Genomic DNA, 27,377 nt, shown 5'->3' on the forward strand with positions numbered 1-27,377 from the left:
GGAGTTAAACATAGATAGTCTTAAACTTTAAATTGGGTTAGCTGTTGAGTACTGGTTATAAAATAAGGTCTGGATTCATCACCCTACAGTTATATGGTGGAGTTGGAATCTGTGAAATGGGATCCCAAAAGTTAAGACAATTTATGTATAGCCCTTGAATGTTATATAGCTTTTCATCTATTTGATCAAATTTCTAGAATTATTTAAGAGATAAAAAAGATGGCACATAATGATAAAACTGGCCCTACACCAAATAATATCTTTATCTAAACACCGTGTTCTATTACTAATTAGCTCTGTCATAATATCCTGTTCTTAAAATGACGACATCATTCTTTTCCCTCTAAATTGGCAGTCAAGTCTCTGGAACGCATTGCTCTGACAGAACTTTTCATAGCATTTTTGGTCGCTTCATGCAGAAAAGGCAATATTAATTCAACGTAATAACTGGCTAATAAAGAAAGACAACATATGAAGAAATTTTGAAAAAAGCAGAACAAGACGGGTCATTCGAAACATCGGGATAGTTCATTTTTCACTTTAACGACCAATCATCAGTTATTTCACAGAATAACTAGGTAAAGTATGAAATTTTTTATCTGATATATACTTTAACTGATTTGTCGAGTTATTTCATGAAATACCTAGTTATTGTATGAAATAACTCAATTTTACACTTTAACAGTAACATATAATACAATATTATTATAAAATATATGCATTAAAAGGAGATAACCCTCTCGAACACACATTAAAACTACTCTACTGGCTAACTAAACTAGTTATAATTGCTGGAAAAACTTCAGTAAAAAAGGAACAGCTGAATATACTTATAACAAATAATGTTATAGTAAGTGAACTAGTTATAATTGCTGGAATATAATCCTTAAATATCCCATAGATTGCACTTAGAGTGGTTACCAGTTCTTAAAAGACGAAAATAAGTACCAAAATTCCTTCTATTATCCCAGTTTGTAAAAAAAAAAAAACCTCAAAATTACCTGTGTTTTCCCTTTACATATTATACACAAGAGATTCGCTTTAATTTGTGCCGTTTTGTAAGAAAATAAAGCCGATTCAGATACAATGATGGTGTGTTTAATTGGATGAAGTGTAAATTTTGTGTTATACAAGGAAATAAAATAAAAGTAGACAACGTGAATAAGACACGAATAAAGCCGCAAAGTTCGCTATAGTTCCAGTTTTATAATGAGAAACTTTCCCATTTTAAAGTTGTTTTCACTTCTATAAATAAACTAAATTTCACCCATTTTAAAGTCCACATCGTTGATATTAATTGCTGGTGTATTTACCAAATTTCTTATTTGTGTCACTTTGTCTATGTTGGATAATGACTTACATAACTGGGATGTTATTGGTTTGAGCTTTCTTCGGCTAAAATCATTCAACTCTGCTCATCGGTCACGACTTATATTTTTCACATCTTGCAGACTTGAGGTCCTCACCCTATATCCCAAATCTATTTCTTAAATCCCCTCCATTGTTTGATTATCTTGTTCTAACTTGTTTCCCATCCTTCTTTGATATAATATCTTTTTTGTGACTTTCCTTCTAAAATTCTTGGTTATCCTTCTTTGTTTCTGTGTTTGGATGAGAAAATTTGTTGAGTATATAACCGAAACTAGAGTGTGTTTGTTTTTGTGCTTGATTTAAGCTTCATTTAAATTGTTTAGCTTTATTTTCACGTTGCTAAAAAATTAAGAAAATCTCGTGTTTCTTTTTTTTTTTTTTTGCAGCATTCAAAATTTTTGTATTATAAAATAAAGCAAAAGTCTGCATGCAGAAGAAGAAGATATGATGCAACAAAAAGAAATTCTGATGTAAATAAAGCAAGCAAAACCAGGGCAGGGATACTTCATAACAGTGCTGGTATTATGGTAATTGGTACAGTTTTAATAAGAAATTCTTCCATGGATTTTCCGCAGTTTTAGAAAATATTGTTTCAAAAACAGCAAAGATAGTGTATTAATATTTAAAAGAATATATTATTTTTATGAGATATCAATTTAATTTTTTAAAAATATGTATTTAAGCTATACTTATTTTTCTTCTTAGTTTAGTTTTTTTTTAACCAGTGATTACTATTCTTGTTTCAGAGTCTGGAAATTGGCCTGAGTACCCTAACACTCTTCACATCTTTTTAATTCATGATTTGAAGCTTATAAATCTAAAGTTATGCATTTACGAGTCCGTGAGTAAAAGCAAAATACTTGAGACAGGGCGGCAAGTCATGGGGTAAAGACAAATTTGTTATTTTCGTGAGAGTGGATCAGTTGGACGTTGAATGCAACTGCTAGTTCGTAATACGAATTCTGCAATTAAATCAATTAAAAAAAATCCGATTCTTTAATTTTGAAAAAAAAAACTTTTATAATCCGCGAAGATATATTGAATTTCCTTTGTGTAGCATTGCAAATTTCTTTGTATATTTTGTCATTGATTTGAGTTTCAGTTTATAATTTTAGGAAAATGTCTTTTGAAAAAAGAAACTGTAATATTAACTGTAACAATCGTTTCAAACTGTATAAACAATTCATAGAGTCGTTGTCTAGAAAGATACGAAATTTCCTACTGAGTACCTCAACACACTTTAAAAATCTTCACCTACTGTTTAAGATTTTTTAAATGCAACTTTAATTTTTAATATATTAAAAACATATGATTTTCTTATCCAATTTTTAAAACCTAGCCATGCCTAGAAAATACGGAATTTTAATTTCATAAAATTAAAACCAGAATTCCAATAGAGTTTTTTCATTTTGTAATTTTAATACCTAAATGGATATGTTGAATCACTTTCCTCCGAATGAAATAGATTTATCTATTTCGTTATTATAGAATATCTTGTAGAGCGAGTCATCAAATATTCTAATCATGATATTAGAATCTAATAACCATATGCACTATGTTTGGCAACATATAACACGATACAAAATTACAAATGATTTCAAATAATTTTCAATCGTCCGAATTGCCATTTCAAAAAAATAGTATTTCTATTTAATGCATTTTATAACATTTTATTTGTACTATGTTGAATATATAAGATTCAAAACACGTTTCATAAATAAAAATATAATGTTTAAGGATGAAACAGATAATGAATGACCACGATGAAACAAACACTATCTTTTTCCTGCGGGATCGCTATTGAAAACGAAGATCAATTCCTTTGCGATTCAAGCAAAGCATATGAAGGCATTTTCTTTTTAACTACTGAGCTAATTCCATGTTTGATCATTTTGAGCCACAGAACCTAAAAAGTCAAACGATTTTTAATTTAATTTAACTATTTTTTCCTTCTAGTGTCTGATTTTTTATGTACTCAATTAAGCAGAATAAACTGAAGTTGTACTATTTTTTAAATAAGATAGAAAATACTTTTTTTTTTGTAAAAAATGATTAGTTACGAAGTAAACAAAAATTTAAAGAACAAATTTAAAATTAAAATTAATTTAAAAAAGAAAACGTTTTTTATTAATCATATTTCAAAAACAATTTAAAAAATTTTCTATCAAATTTGATTCCAAACATTAAAAAACACTATGTTTGGCTTAATCTAAAAATGAAATTAAAATCTGCACAGTTCATACAGTGTCTTCAATTGAATCTCTGACAGAGAACCCTGTCATAGCCCGTGTTTTATAGTGCCAAGAAGTACAGCCTGTTACGTCTTGTACTATACATCCATACGCCTTGTATACATCCATGATAAGTAGAATTTGCAAAAAGAAAATAGGAATAAAAATTGTCAGATAAAATTTTAAAACTGTGCGGGAAAAACAAGCTTATCTTTAAACATCATAACTTAAAGGGAGCCAAATAACAGTTTTTTTTTTCAAGCAAACAACGCTGGACATTTTCCTTCTAGGAGCATCTCTTTTTCTGAAAGCATATAATTTTCTACTTTCGGAATTACATCTTTTTTATCATTCGAAGGATGGTAATTTTCGTTTAGCTCTAAAGGTTTTAATTTGCTGCTTGATTTAGTACCAATAATATCTTCTTTTATCACAATCAAGTTCTCGACTTCACCTCTAGACTCCAAATCGCTATATTCTAGATAACTTGAATCTTTTTGGGGAAGAACTTCTGTTTTATTAGCAGATTCATTGAATATTTCTTCATCTGTAGTGCGCGTAGCAGGCACGTACTTGTTTTGCTTCCATTCGGGAGACTTTCCTTCTATTTCAATTTCAAAAGAGTGAATAAATGATATCAATTCTTCCTTTTCGAGTATTCTCAAAGTCATTTGTTCAAAAATCTGCAATTTTTTAAGAAAGGAAAATGAATATGTATAGTATAATAATCGAAGGAAAAAAAAAGAAAGGTTGAAAGAAGTATAACTTTTTAATCTCGTTTAACCTTTAGTTACCTTTGCATATATTCAAACGTAGCGTACTAGGCAGGAAAAAAAGGATATCACCTTGAATAACTTTTGTACTAATAATCGTATTTAGCAATTTTAACGGTTCCAGTAGGATGTGTGACCTCATATATATGCTGACAAATCAGTAGCAGATATGCTAATTAATTAGCAATAAAAGTTTTGAAAACGAGGTATAATTTTTTTTATACAATATTAATATACATATTTTTCTGTTAAGAAATCTAAAGTTTAAACTATTTTTGAAGAGTGGGAGGGGATCCGAGGAAAATTTAAATTAGTTATTTTTAAAGAAATAAATTTCGAAACCCAAAATTTTTTAAGCAGGCAATTGTATTTGGTGAAATCGAATATTTTGCTGAATATAAACCGTAATGGAATGCGACTGATCCTCTTAGTTTTGCTGCCATTTTTTCAGTTTCTTAAGTACCCCACGATCTCAGTTTAAAATGACACTATCGTATTAGATGTATGTATGTAGTGATGGTGATCGAGAATCGTGAAATAAGTTTGTATAAAAACTTGAATTAAATCTATAATGTCTTACTTCTTTAACATTTTCACCAGTCTTGGCACTGCATTCAAAAAATTCAAGATTTTCACTTTTGGCAAAATTTTGGCCTTCTTCAAAAAGTACTTCCCTTCTGTGGAAAAGGTCAGATCGAGCACCAACTGTCAATTATAAAATATTTTCATTAAAAGAAACATGAAATCTCCAGAAAAAAATTGTTATCAACAAATTGTTTTTTAGTGGGAATGTAACATTATTGAGTTAATGCTCAATTCGTTAAATTCGATAAATATGCAACTGTTCTTGAATTATATCAGTGGATACTCTAACATAATGGATAGTTCATCTTATAAAAACGAAAAGGCGCGCAAGCAGCTGAGAAGTGGAGAGATTTCGACACGAGAAGTTGTCTTACCATATGAATGTGTTTCTCACCCTCACTAATATAATCAAACCAAATATTTATTCGCCCAAATATTTTCCATAAATGGAATTTCCAATGTCCATATTAATTTGTATCATCTAAATGCCACACTGCACACATACAGACATATTTTTCCCCATGGTATCTCCATGCAGAAATTTGTAAAGTTTCAAACATGTGTATTTTGTATCAAACCTAAGGGTTACAAACTGAAGATTGCACTATCTCCATGGTCATAAACAACCCTTGCATTACTCGGCAAAAGATTTAGATAAGTATTTTTATTTCAGAAACCCTATCCAATTAAAAACAGCTAGAAATATTCCGATATAAATATTTATTTTTAAGCTATCTGTGAAAATAAAATGCTAGAAGTTGTTACTTATGCCACTTGCCAATATCAGCAACCGTGCTGTGGGTAAACATAGCGAATTTGGAAGGTAGAGGGTGCGTTTCTTGTTTTTAAGTGGCGCCATCTACGGCCAAGCATACGATTCAAGTCACACGCACACATCACAGTCCATTTTACAGCGATGACCAATTCATTCATACACGGATCGTAATTTTGACCTTAAGCTGAGAACGATCAATCTCCAATTCAGTACCTCCAGAGGTATTGATTTTTTTTATCGGAACTTGGAAGACTTTGTGACTCCGGCAGATTCAACGTGCACCAGTCACCATTTGATGCACGGGGATTATTCGACCTGCGGGATTCGAACTCGTGATCTGAAGAACACGAGCCCAACGTCCTACAAACCAGGCTATCTCGGTCCAAATACTAGAAATAATTAGTAATATAAATACTTATGAATATGATTGCTTCTGGAGCTAAATCCCTCATTATCTCACGCCATTCTCGAAGTTTCTCAAAGGTACGAATGTTTGCAGTATCATAAAGCAGAAGAATACCGTGTGCATCTTGAGTTATCCTGGAATAAAAAAAAATTTAAATATATCAGCAGCATTATCAATAAATATTTTTTTAACTGTTGCTGTTGCTCTTCGAGGAGAAAAGTTTATTACTAAAGGGTCTTTATTTACTATTAAGGTAAATATAAAAATAAATTCAGGAAGATTAAAAAAAATAAAAGGATAAAGTAGGCATACAAAAATAATTAGTTGTGGTAGTACATTATTTAAATCGCTTTAGGGCTACAAAATGGGCTAATGGAGATGGTCTGGCAAACACCCCAGGATGATCTGAACACACGCCATCATAGTTTTGATCCTCAATAGAGAGGATGGCTCCCCGCTTTGACAACCCAGATGTCTGGGTGCAAGGGCGCCGGCAACGGGGTGCAAGTGGGTGCACTTACACCCCCTATCCTGGCTTTTTTTAAGCAATTAAAGCGATACAGAAAAACAATTTTGTTATAAAAAATTTTTATTAAAAATATTTTTATTCAAAAACAAATAAATAATTGATACATAACAATTAAAATTTTTTTTAATCAAACAAGAATTGTAATCGTCTTGTTTGCTGTCCAAATCTGTTCATAACTTTTTCAATGAATTCTGAGTCATCTTTGATACTGTTCTTATGCACACTGAGCATGCTCAAACGTGGCAAATATCTAAGCTATATTTTTAAATTTCATTTAATAAAATATAAATAATATTATATTTTGTATTAGTTATTTAGTTTAACTAAGGTGTATAGCACAAACTGACTTCTCACAACTGTAAGACTTCATCAACACAATAAATACCAATGTTAAGCATGCACAAACACGTTAGTATACGAAACTACTATCGTAGTTATTTGTGTTTCAAAGTCAGTAGCTATACCAGCGCCATCAGTACAGTTTCTCGTGGCAGAATTTGCAAGTACAAGAAATTCGTACTATTTTTTTTTAAATATCTTGTTAACAATGAAGAAATGTATGCTGAAAAAAATTAACAGATGAAAGTATATGTAATAACAAAACAAAATGCAATAACAGAACATTTAAATTTTTTTTTTTGGGGGGGGGATAGTTTATTAGAGGGTTGCACCCCCTTTTATATTATTCTGCCGGCGCCCTTGTCTGGGTGCAATAACAGAACATTTTAATTTTTTTTTGGGGGGGGGGGATAGTTTATAAGAGGGTTGCACCCCCTTTTATATTATTCTGCCGGCGCCCTTGTCTGGGTGTGAAGTCGAGTACTTTACGATAGAACAATTTAACGAGGATCGATATCGCACACCCTCATTCCCTTCGCTGGCTGATCAGGGGTCACCCACCCACACTGACACATACACAAACCACTGGTTCATTGTCCACAGCCAGTGATGCTTTACCTTGGTGATCTTCTTGAAACTAAGTCTTACAAACAATTCATTGTAAGATAGGAAAAGAATTAAAAAAAATCGCAAAAGTGCACTGGGCCGCAAACGCAACCAACAGTCACAAATTATACGCAAATAATTAAGTTTTTTTAAACGTCTTGAGGGTACTAACATTTTCAATATCAAAAATATGAAGAATATCGTGTGGATTTTCCGACATTTTGGAAAGAAAAATTTTAAGTAGATTCTAACTGGATCATCAAAACAGTTTTATTTTTTTTATTTTTTAGGTGAAGATTTTATTACTTAAGGATTTGAACTTATTATTAAGGTAAATGTCAATCAATGTTCCTGTCCCACCCACTTCTGGTCATCCAGGAAATTTTATTGTATTCTAACATCATCACATACAATCTGGCAACAAGCTTGTTTGTTATTAGGAGAATTTTAATAATAGTGTAAGCTATACAGAATTTATTTAAAAATAATTTTGCATTAACTTTTTCAAACTTTTCTTCTTTATATTCTAATAAAATTAGATATAAATTAAGAAATAAAGGAAATGAGCCTTTTAAATAATTTTTTTCCCTCGGAAACTCACATTATACGATAATATAAATTTACCAAAATCAGTTAAAATTAAGAGAAAAATTTTAAATTGGTTTAAGACTAGAAAAGAATTAAATAGAAATAATGATTTAAGGTTAAAATGGAACAAGCCAGCTTAAAAAAGCATCAAATATCAGTATTTGATTAGGATAAAAGCGATAAAAATTTAAATTCAGCATAACTAATTGAGCAATTCTAAATCCTTGTTATGGCCCCCTACCGTCCCTTAAAGTTTTTCCCAATAATCCTGAGGCACCCTGCATTCAACAAATTTTGTCATGGGTAATAAAAATAAATCTTAATTAAGTTACGACACAGTGATAATGTAAGAAAATAGTATAATCAAATAAAATTTTTATTGGTAAATATGTTATATTTTGCAAAAAGTAAGCTATATTTAGCGCTAAAATGTAACAAATTTGATTTAAAAATGACTTTTTTATACTCACCTTGGTACCAATCTGCGATATCTCTTTTGACCACCAATTACTCCAATAAATAATTCCACATCTTTATCCTTTACCTTAAGTTGTTTAAAGAAGTAGTGATAGCCCCATTTCTGATTAAAATTTTCTAAAATGATGATCAACCCTTTAGTTGAAGTAAAACTTTAACTGACAAACATGAGTGAAATATAATCAGATAAAAGTACCAACTATGTACACTCTTAAGCATCTAATTTTTTTTAAAAAAAAACCTTCTTTCTAAATTTTATTTATTCTTTCTTCTCAAGTCATAACAATGTTCTATATTTTTGTGCAATGATATCACTGCTATTAATGGTAATTGAATTATTATTATTTTTTGTTTCAATACATACAAATTTGAAAATTTATGGAAAATTGTCCAAGCAGAAGATAACAGAGAAAAGGAGAATAGAGTTAACCCTGTATCCGCACGGATTTGTAGCGCCACCTAGTATAACTTGTAACACTGAGAAAAAGAGTGTGTGTGGAAGGAGAGCTGTAACGAGCTACAAAAAAGCTCTCTTCCAAATAATAATAAATAAATATTGTGAATTTACAGTCCGCTTCTTTTTGTTTATTGAGCGAGTTCATATTTACCTGAGCGTCGACATGAGTGGTCCGCTCACCAGGAGAAATAATCAGCAAAATTAAAAACAATTAACGAAAAGAGTTTCGTTTTGAGTTCTAAGAGATAACCATTGTGGACAGTGTTACGAGAAAACTGTGGATTCGTGCCTTCCCATTCGAAGTAGGATTGTTTTGATTTTTTATAAAATACTTTAATTTACAATGTTTAAGAATTGTAAAAAAGATGATTTAAGGCTTATTGCCAGTGAACTAGATCTAGAGATTAGTGATGATATGACTGTGGTAAACTTAATTGATATAATTAAAAGTTGTGAAAAATATAAAACAGACTCTGAAACTGTTAGTGATCTAGTAAGTTTAATAGTAGAAGAGCGCAAGTCTGAAGAATCAAAACAATTAAAGTTAGAGAATATAAAGCTCGAGAGAGCAAAAACTGAACTAGAAATTGCACGTATTCGTGCTGAGCCAAAGGAGCTCGAGAGAACAAAAACTGAATTAGAAATTGCACGCATTCGTTCTGAGCCAAAAGAGAATAATATAGAGCTAATTGAATCTAATAATTCCCTAGATTCTTTGATTAAGAGCATTAGAACATTGACCATTAAAGTGCCGAGTAAACCCGAAAATTGGGGATTCTTCTTTACATCGTTAGAACGAGCATTTATAGTTAAGTGTGTGCCAGATAAATATAAATCAGAGATTCTTCTTAATCTGCTTGGAGAAAGATCGTCTAATATTATCACATATATAAGTGATGATGATCTTAATAATTATGAAAAAGTGAAAGAAATAGTACTTAGAGAATTTCAGCCAACGGCTCAATCTTGTCTGGACAATTTCAAAACAACCACGCGCCAGTTAAACGAAACGCACGTCCAGTTTGCGTCACGTTTAACAACTAGTTGGGATTATTACTTAAAATTAAGAAATGTCACAGATTTCAAAACATTAAATCAGCTAATAATTTCTGATAAACTCTTCCAAACATTGGACAGGGAAACCGCTACTTATATAAGTGTAAAACAATCGGACACCTGGTTTGAACCAATTAAACTAGGAAAGGAAATAGATTTATTTATGACTTCTCGCGGAAAATCTTTAACTAAGTGCTCTTATAATAAAAGTCATAATGAAAGAAATATTTCTAAAACCTTTTTGTCTGATGTTAAGAGTTCGAAGTGCATTTTATGTAATGAAAATCACCCCCTTTATATGTGTTCTACTTATAAGAAATTATCTGTGTTTGAGAAAATGCAATTTGTTAAAGATAATGAATTTTGTTTTAATTGTCTTGGTAAACATAAAGTGATGTCTTGCAAATCAAAATATTCTTGTGCTAAATGTGGTAAAAGGCATCATATTTCATTACACTTTAATCGAGAACATAATTATTCAGCGAAATCAAAAATAAGAGAGGAGAACATTATGAATTCAGAATCGAATAAAAAACAAATTGATAGAGGAAATCCCCCCCTCTCTCCACTTGCTTCTGAATTTACACCAGCAGCATGCGAAGAGCAAAACACAGGCGCCAATATCTTTTCGGCCACGAGTAGTTATGTCTGGAATAAAAACAAAACAGTTCTTTTGAGTACTGCAATTTGTTATTTATGTGATTCTTTTGGAAATGAAAGTGAAGTTCGTGTTTTATTAGATTCGGGATCTATGTCTAATTTCATAAGTAAAGAATGTGCAGATCGCCTACAATTGAGAAAGAATAAAATAAACATAGTAGTGTCTGGGTTGAATGATTCAGCTATTTCTGTTAGGTCTCAAGTTTGTGCTACTTTAATAAATAAAGCCCGAACTTTTAACGCAGATCTGAATTTATTAGTTGTTCCTAGAATTACGGATCTCACACCCTCAAAGAAAGTAAACAAGTGTATGGAAGGGTTGGAAAACATTAACTTAGCTGATGAGTATTTTCACATTCCGCAGAGAGTTGATTTATTAATTGGTGCGGAATCCTTTTTTGAGCTAATAAAACCTGGGCAAATTTACCCTCCTAACTCGAATTTAATCTTACAAAATTCTGTGTTTGGTTATTTAGTTAGTGGAAGCATATCAAATATGGAGGATAACAAAATCCATTGTGGGTTAGTTAAAGAAACTCTTGATTTAGAACAAACTGTTAGAAGTTTTTGGGAGATAGAAAATATCGAAACTGAAATAATTGAGAGTAAAGAAAAAATTATTTGTGAAGAACATTTTAAAAACAACTGTGCTAGAAATTCTGAGGGACGGTACATAGTAAAGATGCCTTTAAAAGAGGATCCTAAACATTTGGGAAAATCTAAAGAGTTTGCGTTTAAGAAATTAAATCTGATGTGGAAACGTTTAATTAAGGAGCCAAATTATTTATCTTTATATAAAGATTTCCTTCATGAATATTTAGAGATGGGACACATGTCAGAAATTTCGGATGATGAAGAGGAAGAAGCCACTTACTACATTCCCCATTTAGGAGTTTACCGCCCTGATAAGCAATCAACTGTCCTAAGAGTTGTTTTTAATGCGAGTTATCCTACCTCAGTTGGTAATTCCTTAAATTCTTTGCAATTAAATGGAGGCATAGTTCAGAGTGATTTATTTTCCATCATGACACGGTTCCGTAAATATGTCTATGCCTTCACAGCAGACATAAAGAAAATGTACCGAATGATCTTAATTGACCAAAGCCAAAGAAAATTGCAGCGTATTCTTTGGAAAGAAAAAGAGAAAGGACCTGTCAAAACCTACGAGTTGAATACCGTCACTTACGGCACGGTGTGTGCACCATTTCTAGCAACTCGTACATTAAAGCAAATAGCTATTGATGAAGGAGAAAAGTATCCTCTTGCTGCTCCAGTCATTGAAAATGATTTCTACATCGATGATGTGTTGACCGGCTCTGATAATTTAGCAACTGCAAAGGAACTTAAAAATCAGTTAATTGGTATTTTAGGAAATGCTGGCATGCAACTCCACAAATGGCATAGCAACTGCGCAGCGTTAGTTTCTGATGGTGAAGAAATATATAATTTTACTAACTGTGATGGAACTCAAGTGCTAGGAGTTTCCTGGAGTCCGATGAAAGATAGTCTTTATTTTAAAGTTACCTGTAGTGCATCACAAAGAAAAGATTCGAAAGTCACGAAGCGCTGTGTCTTATCCACAATTGCACGCCTTTTCGACCCCCTTGGATTGCTTGGACCAGTAGTGTCAAAAGCAAAGATATTTTTGCAACAGCTATGGTCTTTAAAACTGGACTGGCATGAAGAACTACCTGAGAAACAAATCCAAGAGTGGAAGAAGTTTGTCGAAGCTTTAAAGAGTGTTAACAACATGGAATTTGATAGATGTATACTTACAGAGGGAGCTGACATGATTGAAATTCATGGATTCGCCGACGCGTCAGAGGTTGCTTACGGTGCTGTTGTTTACTGTAAGTGTGTTAAAAATGGTCAAGCAGCGACTATCAAATTGATTGCTAGCAAAAGTCGTGTATCACCTTTGAAAAGAGTAACCATCCCAAGACTAGAACTTTGTGCCTCACTGCTTCTAGCCAAATTAGTGAAAAAAGTGATAAAAGCTCTCGATTTGCCTATATCCAACATCTACTTATGGAGTGATAGCATGATTGTGCTTTCTTGGATACGTAAGGAGTCATTTCTACTTAAGACTTTCGTTGCCAATCGTGTATCCCAGATTCAAGACTTAACTAACATTGACAGTTGGAGATATGTACCATCAACTGAGAACCCAGCAGACATTATCTCCAGAGGTCTCGATCCTGATAAACTTTCACAATGTAGATTGTGGTTTGAAGGACCAAATTTCTTGTGTAACAGTGAATATCCAAATAGAGACATTCCATCCAGAGTTATTGAAGATGAATTTTCTAATGAATTTAAACCATCTAGTGACTTCAATTGTTTTATTAGTGATAATAGTAATTTTCTTGATAATTTTCTGGAAATTAGTAATAATTATAGTAAACTCATTCGTGTATTAAGTTTTGTATGTAGGTTCATCGATAATTGTCGGAGCACTTATGACACATCAACTGGGTCTTTGTCTCCAGATGAACTTAAAAGAGCTGAACTAAAATTGGTAAGTTTAGTGCAGAAACGGGAGTTCAGCAAGGAAATCAGAGATTTAGAAATTACAGGTGAAGTTTCAAAGCAGAGTAAGGTAAGAAATTTATGTCCTTTCATTGATAAAAAAGGTCTCTTAAGAGTAGGTGGACGTTTGTCCAATAGTAATTTGTGCTTTGACAAAAAATTCCCATTGTTGTTACCAGAAAAACATAAATTAACACAATTGATAATTATTAGTAATCATATTAAGAATTTACATGTTGGACCTCAAACATTATTGTTTATTATAAGGCAAAGATTTTGGCCAATCAATGGCAGATCTAATTGTAGAAAAGTAGTTCGTGAGTGTTTGTCGTGCTTTAAAGCTAAACCAATAACTTGTGATCAACTTATGGGTGATCTACCCAAAAGTCGTGTGAGTCAAAACTTTCCATTTGCCATTTCAGGTGTGGACTTTTGCGGTCCATTTGCAATTAAATACAAGAACCAACGGAAAGGTACTTTTCAAAAAATTTATGTCGCGATTTTTGTATGTTTCGTCACAAAAGCGATTCATTTGGAGCTTGTGACAGAGTTGAGCTCTCAAGCATTTATAGCTACGTTAAAGAGATTTTTTTCGCGTAGGGGAAAAAGCAGTATTCTGTACTCAGATAATGCGACTAATTTCGTTGGGAGTAATAATGAGTTACAGCGATTATTTAGCTTAGTTAAAAATCCTGATAAGAGTTTATGTAATTATATGAGTCATGAAAATATCAAATGGAAATTTTTGCCACCTAGGAGTCCGAATTTTGGAGGGCTCTGGGAAGCTGGAGTGAGATCCTTCAAATATCATCTGAAAAGAGTAGTGGGTGATAAGAAATTAACTTATGAAGATTTTTTGACTGTAACTACTCAAATTGAGTCCGTTTTAAACTCAAGACCGCTTACCCCGTTATCTTCAGATGCCAATGATTTGAGCGTTCTCACTCCAGGCCATTTCCTGATCGGAAGACCGTTCACATCAATTGTTGAACCAGATGTAACCAATGTATCTGATAATAGGTTGAGTTTATGGCACAAAACCACTAAATTCGTGCAATTAATATGGAAAAAGTGGCACAAAGACTATTTGTCAACTTTGCAACAAAGGTCAAAATGGTACATTGAGAAACAAAACATTAAACCTGGAGATATGGTTTTGATAAAGGAAGATAATTTAGCTATATGTAATTTTCCAATTGGTAGAATTGTGGAGGTCTTTCCGGGAAAGGATGGCAGAGTTCGTGTTTGTAGTATTAAAACGAACAAAGGGATCTTTAAAAGGCCCATTTCCAAGATTTGTTTATTGCCAATTGAATGAATATTTTTTTAAAAAAACTTTATATTACTTTTCATAATCATGTAAAAAGTGAAATTTATCGTGTAATAGTAATTGTTTAGTATAGTAATATTTGTGTAATAGTAGTAATATTGTTGATAGTTGTAGTAATATCGTTGATTGTTAAAACAATGCAACGCCCGGCGGTATGTATCCGCACGGATTTGTAGCGCCACCTAGTATAACTTGTAACACTGAGAAAAAGAGTGTGTGTGGAAGGAGAGCTGTAACGAGCTACAAAAAAGCTCTCTTCCAAATAATAATAAATAAATATTGTGAATTTACAGTCCGCTTCTTTTTGTTTATTGAGCGAGTTCATATTTACCTGAGCGTCGACAAACCCTTTGACGCAGAATAATTTATGGACATGAAATACAGCATGAAACACCGGTGTCGGCGTGAAAGGTAAAATCTTTCAAACACGGCTCATTTCCAAACAATAATTTTTTCAAATTTGCAATTACTTAGATCTAAGAGAAACAGTTATTCTTCATTGAAGTTTCTTTAATTCACAAAATAAATTAAGGATAAATTTTTGAAAAATACCAAAATATACTTTTGCTTGTGACTAAAGCATCAGAAAAAAATATATAAAAAGGACACCGGTATTCCAAATGCGGTAAAGGGTTAAAAACATGAGATACTTACAATTCCGGTAGCAGAAATCCTCTAGTACGGAAACGGGAGATGCAGATTATCAGAGCATCTGCAGATTTATTTATTTTTCATCAATAGATTTCAAAAAAGTCAGATTTGAAAATTACTACGAGGAGAAACAGAAAAGACCTTTTTTTTTTTTAACCCTAAACGTACTCAATTACTATTTGTCTCAAGTCCTTATAACAAAACTGCTTTTAGCCAATTTGCAGATGTATAATCAAAAGAAAAGTGATTGACTAACAAAATTTCCAAATAATTGACTTAAATTATTTGGAATTTCAAAAAATAAAAATTTTAATTGCAAAAAAAAGGAACTTAACTCGGGACACTTTTCGTTGTTAACTTTTCGTAAAATTATACCAATTTTTTAACTTTAATTATTTAATCCATTTAAGAGCGTGTAATTTTTCTACTTTATATGTGCTAATTTTGCTGTACAATGAGCAAAAAATGAAAACAAGCAAACCACCCTGAATAACTTTTGATCTAATGATCGACTCGTATCGTTCTCATGGTTTCACAATCCTAGTAGCTCAAGAGGGTGACTTCAAATATGCTAATTAATAAATGCAGATGATATTTGAAGTTACGAAAAAGGTACTTTCTCTGAATAAACATACCTTTTTTGCGACTGATTCGGATTTCTGACCCCCAAACTATAAGGGTAGCCTTAATCTGGGAAATATGGTCAGGAGAGCAATTCACACCCCTTAATGTTAATTTTACTGTTTGCGTATTTTGCTATATCTCGAGAACTTTCTAACGAAATTGAAAAATTACTGCACACAATTATAAATTTCGTTTATCCAAAGATAATTCAATGCAAAAAATAACTTTGAGTTAAATTTATAAATTTTTATTATTTTATTTAAGAATGCTTGAAAAATAAACAAAATCGGTCTAGTAGTTCTTGAGAAATCGAATAATAAATACCTGAAATTTTTGAAATTCCATTTTCTCATGAACAATTTAACTGTACCAATTAATTTGTATTTTGCTGTGTAAAATTATATTCTGTTAAAAGATGTAAAAAATTGTGCACAATTTGAAATTTTTTGGACCATTATCAAATAAAATAATAAAAAATATTTTCTAAAATTTCATTTTTTTTTCAATTTTATTCAAAAAAGTTCTCGCGGTGTAGCAAAATAGGGAAAATGTAAAATTAATATTAATGGGTCCAAACTTAGGAGCACCCTTTTGACTAAACTATTGAGACCATGTTTCCTAGATTGCGGCTACACTCTATATTTTGGGGTAAGAAATCGGAATCCATCGAAAAAAAGGCATGTTTATTCAGAGAAAGTACGTTTTTGTGTCTGATTTCGCAACTTAAAATATGGTCTGCACAAATTAATTAGCAAATTTGAGGTCACCCCTTCGAGCCATTAAGATTGAGTCCTAGAATGTGAAGATCCGATTATTAAATCAGAAGTTTTTCCAGGGTGGTCAATTTTTTTTCCGCACTGCACGCATGCTAAAGTAAGCCGAGTATTTATAATAAAATTTTGACTGTTTTAGCGTAGCAGGCAAATTTAAAATTATGAAAATAGAGTGATGCAGATTGACTCTGAAAATTCTGCTACCGGGGTTACTATAATGCACAGTGCTCCTGCTATGAATTTATGGGGATGGATTTTTTTTAGATGTCAAGATTAAACCTTTTTTTTTTCTTTTTCCGCACAATAAATTCTTCTTCTAAAGGGAATTCTAACAAATTTTCATTCGTCACACAAATGGTACTATTGCTGAGTCTTATTATTCAGTTAACATAACATTATCATGAATATTATTTTCAAAAATATAAATGTATCATACTTGACAATAAAATCATTAAACTATTATCTTAAAATTAATTTTTAAGAAAATATGGCTTAAACAAAAATTAATTTTCATGTAAATTACCTTTGAATTTTCCAGTGGTATATTTTCGAAATAAACATGTTTTTCCTACGTCTGAAATTTAAAAAAATAATAATAAATTGTGTTCTTGCTTATCAAAACAAATTAGCGAAACTTAGAGCAAAATAGAAATATTTAATTCATGTAGTATAATTAAACTCTAATGCTAAAACAAAACAAATTAACACTAACTAATAATAATAATTAATTGCTTTTTGATCACGAATTTAAAATTCTCAAACCTTATAATATCAGGACTTTTAAGCATTTGGCGTAAAATTTTATTTCTATATTGAAAGTGGTAGTAAAATGTATGCTTTCTATATATTACTTGCATTTATAAACTTATTTTATAATCTTTTTGACCACCACTATTTTTAAGAAAATTAAGCACATGTATTAATATGTAATACTGTTGTGGTAGTCCGCATAAGCTATTTCAAAATACAGCGTATGCTTCTACCTAAAATTTGTAATTTAAATTCCATTTTACAACCACTGGGGAAAACCATCCTCGAAAGGATTAAAAGTTAGCAGGCATGCAGCACATAATCCTTGTAACCAATAGAGATGAGAGTTGAGCAAAACCAGCAAATTACGCAACCAAACATTCATACGTTACATATCTGAGTACACACATTTAGGACATAAATCATTTTATAGCGACGTGACATCAATCACGTTTTCTGCTTTTATTATTATTTATGAACTCTAAGTTTGTATTTCTATTTATAGTGTAATATTTCTTCCCGAAAACCACATCCATGTATGCCTCCAATTGTTTTCAAAAAGTAATCTATGTCCTCAAGGAGCTCAATAAGCAACAACAAAGTTAGTGTCAAAGAAGTTTACATGGCCTTCGATGTACCAGGATGTCAAGATATTCATTAAGACCTGTCTATCTTGTCAAAGTTTCAAGATACAGCGACAAGTATATAAATCGCTTGGGAGGTACCTACCTACATTAGAAAGAATCGACAAAATTCAACTTGACATAATTGGACCTTTGAAGAACATCCTCAGAACATTAAAAATTAAAAATCTTAGAACGTTAACAATTCCAGAAGCATCTCTATAAATCGTTTGAAACAATCTGCAGACTTGAAGAGCACTCCTTCGATTATTCACAGTCAGCATACCACCAGCTATTCATAAATAAGCTACTCCAAATATTAAAGTGAAAATGGTTAGAAAGAAGGCTGCTTTCAACAAGACATCAAGTGTTAGGAGACCTACTAAAGTTTCATCTAAATTTCTCGTCTCGACACATTCAAATGAGGTTTTAACTAGAAGAAGAGTAATGAAGCGACGTGACGTCAAGCACGCATTTTTAAACTATTTTATAATTATACATGAACTCTAAGTTTGTATTCATCTTTAAATTCGAAATTGCACTTCTAGTTATTCTGTTTACTTTGTTTTTGTGCTTTTCGCATCAGAAGTATTTGATGCCAAATTTATCTAAAACGCATTTTATATAAATTCTAATTTAATGTGAACAGTATTTATTAAATGTGTGTATTCATCAAGCTATTCATTTGGCTTCAAGTTAAGTCTCAACTTTTGGATGTCAATAAAAAGAAAATAATAGATTTAGTACTTTTTTAAGGCTAGCCGAAATCTTTTGTCTAGGGCTAAAAAAGTTAAAAAACTTATTTCAAGCTATTCATTTGGCTTCAAGTTAAGTCTCAACTTTTGGATGTCAATAAAAAGAAAATAATAGATTTAGTACTTTTTTAAGGCTAGCCGAAATCTTTTGTCTAGGGCAAAAAAAGTTAAAAAACTTATTTCAAGCTAAATTCATTTTTATTACCAATTAAAAGTGTCAAATAAATGTAAAGACCAATTTCAAGTTTTTTAACGCAAATGCTCATTTACTTGCTTACACTGTCTTTTAATTTTTTGAGGTAAATAATTTTTTAAAGCATATTATTTGCTTTAAAATGTAGTGTGTTTATATATTTTATTTTCAAGCCTTTAATTTAAACCATTGTCAAAAGTGAAAACGTAATAATAACAGACAAATTTTTGGAAGATTAATAAATATTTCAGGTAAATACTGTAAAATAAAGGATAAATAAATAACATACGCGTAAAAACCTTTTATTAATTTTAGGCTGATGGCAAGGTAAAGATATGCAGATCTTCTTGATGTATTTAACCTCATATTATATAATTTATCTGTTATAGCCGTCATTATCTTCAAAAGATTTTTATGTACCGCGCGCAAAACAATAATAAAATAAAAAAATGGACTTCCGGAATAACTTTTGATCTAATGATCGGATCTTCACTTTCTAGGACTCAATTTTAATGATTATCGCGGAGGTGACCTGAAATATGTGTTAATTAATTAGTGTAGACGGTATTTTAAATTACGAAATCAGACTCGAAAACTTACTTAGTCTAAATAATTTTTTTCGACAAATACTGATTTATGTTACCCAAAATATAGGGGTAGCTGTATTCTAAAGGATATGGCCCCCACAGTTTAGTTAGGAGAGCGGTCCAAGGTTTGGACCTCTTAATGTTAATTTTAATTCCTGCATATTTCGTCATATTTCCAGAACTTTTTAAGCGAAATGAAAAATTTTTGCTCACAATGATAAAAATCGTTTATCCAACGATCATAAAATGCAAAATATAACTCTCAGTCGATATTTATTACTTCTTATTATTTTATTTAACAATGGTTAAAAGAATTTTTAAATGTAAGGTATATAAATTTTTACATCATTTTAAAGAATGTAATTTTATACAGCAAAATACAACATTTGAGCGAAATAGGTCAAGTAATTTCTGGGAAATTGAATTTTAAAGAAGCAGTTTTTCAAAATTTGATTTCTCAGGAGCTCAAATTTTGTATTTTGCCATGTAAAATTACATCGTTTAAAATGCTGTAAAAAATTTTATACCTTACAATTAAATTTTTTTCCAATTATTATTAAATAAAATAATAAAAAAAATAATAAATATGCACTAAAAGTTATATTTTGAGTGGAATTATGTTTGGATGAACAAATTTTATAATTGTGTGCAAAAATCTTTCAATTTGTTTAACAAGATATGGCAAAATACACAAAAAATGAAATTAGCATTAAAGGGTCTAAACTTTAACCCTCTCTCATGATCAAAGTATGGGGGCCATAAGATTGCAGCTTTCCCCTGTATTTCGGAAGTCTGAAATCCAAATCCGTCGAAAAAAGGTATGTTTATTCAGAGAACGTGAAAATCCGATCATTAAATTAAAAGTTATTCAGGGTGGTCCGTTTTTTATTTTGCGCACTGTACATTTAAACAAAAAATATCTCGTTCTTAGTATCTGTTTCCATTGGTAAATTTTTGAAAGGATATCGAAATGGGCTTACCTGTGATTTCTTGCTGCTATAAAAAAAAAAAAAGAATATGAAAGATGAATTCCAAACATGGTACTATAAAGTTTACTATCTTAATTCGATTTATTTTGATTTATGATTGACATTTTAGGAACAAGATCAATTGTCTTTGATTTCAATGGCAACCAATTTCTAACTGAATCTTTTTAAATGTCATTAAAATAAAAGTTTTTCATTGAAATTGAAAATTACGCCATCTATCGACGAAAAGTTTTAGAAACTGAAAAGTATCTTTCTTAGTATTTTTTTTAAACATTTATTTAAAAGAATTATTAATTTCCAATAGAAAAAAAAGTGGCATAATCCAAATTGCAAAAAGTAATATTTCATTATCATTATGAAAAAGTGAGATTACTCACCGGATTCTCCTAGTAAGACAATATTAAACCCAAACTCAAGCTTAAATTGTTGACTTTCGTTATCCATTCCATTTGTTATGTTACTCGTTCTGTTTGTTTTATTACCCATTCCATTTATTTTGTTACATTTTCCATTCAAGACTTCGCTGAACAACCGACCCTAATATTCAATAATAATGTCGAAATCAACTTTCATCTGTCGTGTGATAATCTCTTATCTAAATGAAAGAAATCCTTTCGAAGCTATGAATCTCAATAAAGTGAGATAATCTACGAAAGTTACGTCACAACCTACGTAATAGTTATGCTGTAGCATCAAGTTTCACTTTGGATTTATAAATTCAAGGCACAAGAGTTTATTAAGCAATGAAATAGAAAGAAGGATCAAATGACGGTATATATATATATATATATATATATATATATATATATATATATCACAAATATTGTACTTTATCTTTCATTATTATTTTTATTTAAGTAATAACAATGATGATAATCAGTAGAAAATTACATTTAAGAAAAATAGTCACTTAATTCCTTTAACCTATTTTCGATGGATTAGGATTTCTGACCTAACAAGCTCAACAAGCTAACATAGGGGGCAGCCACAATCTGAGAAATATGGTTCCTGTAGTTTGATCAGGAGAGCGATCCAAAGTTTGGTCCCCTTAATGTTCATTTTACTTTTCGTGTATTTTGCCATGCACTACCCAGCAATAATGGACAAGACACTCCATGCATGACACATGTTAGTCATGCATAACAAATCCATACCCTTGGGGGTACTGATCCTGGAGTTTCTTTGTCTTCTGGATTGTTTCAAGATTACAAGGCTACGGAGTTGAGCATTAGGAGTCGTAAACACAAAATTAGGTCGGCTGTTCAACGACCGGAAAAATAAAAATAAATACCATAGCCTTTAATTGAGTACAGAATAAAATATATTTTTAGAGATTCCCTCTACTTCTGCCTAACGCATTAGCATAAAATCGAAAACCATTATATGGTTGCTAATGCTTTGATTTCATTAAAATTCGTTAGGACTTCTTCCTCTTTCTTTTCAGCCAACGTATTCGAATGCGTAAGGCTATAAAAAAAGAGCCTCGGCATTAAATTAGATCAATTGACAGCCAATATACGAATTTCTTAACTTTCCTTCGAAAAACTATTACAACGTACGCATTACACTTGCATTTCTGATGCACAGAGGTGCATTGTGGATCTTGGCCTATACACATTTCAATTCACCATTTTCTACGTTTTATTATAATATGTATGAATCATTTTTTTTTACTTTGGAGCTCCATAACATTACACATAAATTTCAAAAGTAAAACATTTTTATTTATTCCAATCTAATTTTTTATTAAGCAAGTTATGATTTTCGTTAAATAATTGCTTGCCTACATCGGACTGGAATAATATATGGACGACAACACCAATCAACATCCTCTTCAACGAATGGTAAATTCATTGAACTTCTTCAACTTATGATAAAAACACCCAACCTTTCAATTAATGGAATCGAAACTAACTAGAACTCATTAACATCTTCAACTTATGGTAAAGGCTAATCAAACCTCTTCAACAAAGTATAAATTTCCTCTAGCAATCACATCTTTTTCCCTTGAAATAAATTGAGCCGAGATCAGGATATTTATTTATTGAAATTTATTTCATTTATTGAATATTATTTTATATATTGATATTTATTTTATTTATTGAAAAAGGATTTTTTAAATGATAGGAAAAATTTTATGCATATTTCAGCATGACAATTATTATCATCATTATTATGAATAAAAAAATAATTGAAATTTCAAATTAACCGGAAAAAACTTCATTGAGATGTCAAGAATCTTTTAATTTCAGATTGTAACACTATCTCCCCATTTTGATTGGGCCATTTATGGTCTGAATTTTGTTCTAGACATCTTTTCAAATCAATTTGTGTATAAGAATCATATATGGCAGTACTTTTACTTTCGTTACTTGTACCGCCGGTACAAGTAAAAAGTACGTACTTTTACTTGTACTTCGTTACTTTTTAAATTTAGTACTTTTACTTGTACTTTCGTTACTTTTTTAGGGAAAAAGTACAAGTATATGTAACGGAAATGTCGAATGAAATTGTTACTTTTTTCTAAAACTCGGTAAGCTTTCTAAAAAAAAAAAGATCAAATTAAAAATAAATGCTTATGTTTTTTTTTAATTTATAAAATTAATGTGCAATATATATGTATTCACTGCTAACTTCGTGTTTAAATACCTTGACCTTTGAAAATTGTCACTCCTGAAAGGGAAAAGACGGCTCTTTTGAACTGCGAAAGGTTTCGCGATGTGAAATCGCAGTACGATTTATTGTTTGCTGCAGGTCTGGTACCTTGCATCAAATTTAATTGGTCGGAAGAATAAGCTAGGGAGGAGGCTACAAAAAAATTGGAAAGAATTGTCCAAGCTGAACACCCTGCTATAACTAATAACATAACAGAAAAAAAAACCCAGGGAATTTAAATTTTCTAAAGCTGAAAACATCATGCCAATCACCAGCGACAGAAGAATTTAAGGCATACATGAGCTCAAATGTCGAAACGGAAAGCATATCAATTTTGAATCGATATCCAATCGCAAAAAAATTATATGTGAAATATAATACTACAGTACCTTCTAGTGCTCCCGTGGAGCGCTTATTCAGCGTGGCTAAGCACGTTCTGAGAAATTCTCGCAGCAGACTCAGTGACACCACTTTCGAAATGCAATTATTTTGCAAAATGAAAAAAAATATTAATTAGCAAGTCATTTTCATTCATTTTCGAGTTTTATGCATTTATTTAATAAATTTTAAATAAAAAATGTTGGATTTTGTTATTACGTTTTTCAATTTTCGTTTGAACTCACTAATAATACATTTTTGTCTTAATGCATTTTTTACTAAATACGTTTTTACCTAGTACATTTTTTACTAAAATTATGTTTATGCCCGACCTTGTCAAACAAAGCCCAGTCAAATCTCTAAGAACTTCAGAACTATTTGTGCTATTGAAAATTACTATTACTAATTACTATTTTAACTCTTGAAAACTCGAAGGTATTAATTTAGCGCTGATACTAAAATTCGTTTACAAATTTTAATTATTCTGTTAGGCAGAAATTTTCGGAAAATGATTTTCTCGCATGACTTCAGCATTAGTCATTGTTACAAATAAAATTGTAGACTGTTCTGTTTCAACTTATACTGCACATGCAATTATTTTTTACTAGCTCAAAGATCACAAAGCTATATGAAACCCCGTGTTTGCTTTGTTTATGTTTGTGCTTTTAAAACGCGTTTCTATAGAGTAAAACAATTTTAAATCAATGGTAATTTGAATAAATAAAAATAATAAACTAAAAATTAAAATCAATAGTTAAAATTTCTTTTTCGTGCAAATCCAAAAAAATTTGATATTAAAATTATATTTGATTTTAAAATTATACTATACGATTATATTATAAAATTATATTATAATATTCGTCCGAATTTCAAAATAAATTAATGTCCACAACTTTCAAAATTAAAAATAATTAAATAAATAACAACAATTTTGAAAAAATATTAAAGAGCATAAGAATAATATTCAATAAAATTATAGGTTACTTTGAATCTTCGATTTCCTAGAAATGCACTTTTAAATCGTTACTTTTTTTGTTTAGTACTTGTACTTTTGCTTGTACTCTTTACTCGTTACTTTTTAAAATAAGAACTTTTTACTCATTACTTTTTTTAAAAATACTTGTTCTTTTACTCGTTACTTTTTAAAAGTAACGTTGCCATATATGATCATAAACCAATAAAATTGGGTCTGCTGTTCAACGACGATTATAAAATAAACCTTATGTTTCACACAGCTATCGCTATTGTATTTCTGCGATCTTGAAAGGAAAAAAAATCTCAGTAGATTTTAATAAAAAACTCCTCATGGGGAATATGAAATGGATTGGCTCTGAATCCCCTTTTGTACGCGAAAAAGGAGGAAGTGTTAACAGAGGCGTATCTAGAGAAAATGGCGCGTATGGCAATCCTCCCTATCGGCGCCCCTTCTTAAAATATTTTATATATATATATATAATACAGTACTGAAGCGCGTTTGATTTGTAAGTTACCAAGGATTGGCTCGAAAATGGATGTGCGCGAGTTGATATTATTCTGGATAAGTTAATAATTAATAGGTTGACATTTACATTTAATTATACAATTTTAATGATTTTAGAAAAATAACATTTATTTAAGAAGAAAAAAAGAGAGAAAGAAGCATGAATTGCCGTTTGGCGCATATTTTTAGCCACGGATTTGCCCGAAATAGATTTGCACGTGGTAAAAATTATATAAATTAACCAAGAAGTTTTTAATTAACTTATTTATAATAACATACAATTAACTCAATGATTTCACATAGAATTTTATCACTTTAGTTGGGTATCAATTGTTTTTTTTCTTTCAAGTTTTGAAGAGTTTGTCAATTTTTTTGGAGAAAAAAACCATTACTTTATGTTTTTTTATTTCTATTCATTTGATTAAACATCGTATTTAAATAGATATTTTAGAAACATTAAAATTCTAAGTAATTAGTTTATTTACATTAAAATCATTTCTTTTATCGTTTAAATCAACAAAGCAAATATTTTCTTCTTTTATAATACCCAAATCTAAAAAATTTTAATTAATGTTATCATCATGTTTACAAAGTAAGATTAATTCTTTGCGGTAAATATTATTTAATAAAATTGTATAACTTTGAAAATTAAAGATAATTAAATCACCAATAAATCTAAAAACATATTTAATAATAAGTGCATGATTTTTTTCTTCATAATAGTGCAAAAATAAATTAGCTAAGAGAGATGAAAGATTAGATCCTTGTGGTATTCCATCAATTTGAAAAAATATTCTTTTCCATTGTTAAGGTAGTTATTAAAAATACTATGAAAATCGCAATTAAGGATATTTTTAAAATCATAGTAATAATTCAAAAAGACATCTTTTAGTTTAAAAAGGGGAATGCTATTGAAAAGATCCTGGAAATCAAAAGTCGCAATCGGGTTAATTTTATTATCTTTAATATATTCTAAACTCGAGTGATTATTAGTGATAATTCAAGAAAAAGTTTCTTTAATGATATTGTTAATAATTAATGTTTAAGTAGGTTGAGAAAATGGAAACTATTATGAACATATTTTTGCGGCATCGTGCTTGAAATTTTTAAAAGGAAAATAAAGACAATTAAAGTATAGACATTTTAGTTTCGTTTCGAATTTTTCTTCTTTTTAGGATTATAAAACTTTTTTTAAAAATCGTATGGTAGACTTGGAACTATTCAAAAGATTTAAATATTTAATTAAAAGTTTGTATATTTAAATTAAAAATTCTTATCTTTAATTCTTGTTTGTTCATTTTATACACATAAGTCCGAAGGTGGTTGGAACCCATCAAGTAAACTAGAAAAAGAATTACCTTTGAACTTTGGTAATCCTAATTATTAGTATCAGATAATCATGTATTATTACAATTTTAATGGTTCGATAGGGAAACGTTAAATATTTTATTTTAAATTACAAAATATTACGATAAAATTGTAAGTTACTTTATTTTTCTTTAAACCCATAGAAATTAGTGCATACATTAACTTGAGCAATAAAATCAAATGTAAAAGCATACTTCCCCTTAATAAAAACATTTTTCATCGAATTTAGGTTTTTGATCTTCGTATTCCCCAGAACCTTAGACTAGAAAACAGGTCCTCCCCCTAATATATTTCCTTTAAATTTGAGCTAAATAGAATATTATTTTTAAGTAAAGAAACAAAAAAGTAACAAAAGTACAATAATAACTGAAAACACATTTAGAAAATCTGCACTAATATTAAAATGTTAATAACACACATTGATTTCTTTTGTTCATATTTGAATTTGTCACATAATTTTCGCATATTTCACAAAATAAATAAAATGGAGGATAAAAGCTTTATTTCTAAGAAGAAATATTCTGAATTAATGCAATAAATTAAAACTGTTTTACAATAATCTTATTTTTCCAAACATGGCCATGGCTAAGGTACCAAGGGTATTGTTAAAAAAATCCATAAAAGATATGATAAAAAAATTGCTAAAAGAATTAGTTTAAAAAAATATTATTTCGAGCGGGCATAAAATGCTTTTTAAAGGAAGGTAATGTAATATTATTATTAAATATTTTAAATAGTTCTGAGAATTTTCTATAGTTACGGTTTATTAAAACCAAAGTAGGCTGTTATGTGACCAAATTACTACGTTAAATCTTAGTTAATAAAAATGTCGTTTCTTA

At 30.3% G+C, this 27,377-nt stretch overlaps 1 protein-coding gene across 3 annotated transcripts; it reads right to left on the bottom strand.

The window, feature by feature from the left end:
- Window positions 1-3,475: 3,475 nt before the first annotated feature.
- Window positions 3,476-21,292, bottom strand: LOC107449635 (ras-related protein Rab-18). 3 transcript variants are annotated; one of them, XM_043044019.3, is made up of 6 exons: window positions 21,035-21,292; window positions 17,284-17,334; window positions 8,674-8,797; window positions 6,151-6,275; window positions 4,956-5,080; window positions 3,476-4,285 (listed from the first exon to the last, which is right to left on the bottom strand). In XM_043044019.3, exons 1-6 carry the CDS (start codon window positions 21,141-21,143, stop codon window positions 3,860-3,862), a joined length of 960 nt encoding a protein of 319 aa, XP_042899953.2. In that variant the 5' UTR covers window positions 21,144-21,292; the 3' UTR covers window positions 3,476-3,859. The 3 variants fall into 3 exon arrangements, with proteins under 3 accessions (XP_042899953.2, XP_087013302.1, XP_042899954.2); XM_087157176.1 differs by lacking the exon at window positions 8,674-8,797 and adding an exon at window positions 20,649-20,664; XM_043044020.3 differs by lacking the exon at window positions 17,284-17,334 and having other exon boundaries at window positions 21,035-21,290.
- Window positions 21,293-27,377: the final 6,085 nt, after the last annotated feature.

The sequence above is a fragment of the Parasteatoda tepidariorum genome, chromosome 2, assembly GCF_982258835.1.
Source record: "Parasteatoda tepidariorum strain Cologne lab strain chromosome 2, Ptep-v5.0, whole genome shotgun sequence".
Taxonomy (NCBI): Eukaryota; Metazoa; Arthropoda; class Arachnida; order Araneae; family Theridiidae; genus Parasteatoda; species Parasteatoda tepidariorum.

Coding starts and splice junctions, on each gene's coding strand:
- LOC107449635 (XM_043044019.3), bottom strand. CDS start 21,143: ATGGGTAATAAAACAAACAGAACGAGTAACATAACAAATGGAATGGAT. Junction 17,335..21,034: donor TGTCTTACTAGGAGAATCCG/GTGAGTAATCTC, acceptor TTTAAATTTCAG/ACGTAGGAAAAACATGTTTA. Junction 4,286..4,955: donor CTGGTGAAAATGTTAAAGAA/GTAAGACATTAT, acceptor AAAAAATTGCAG/ATTTTTGAACAAATGACTTT.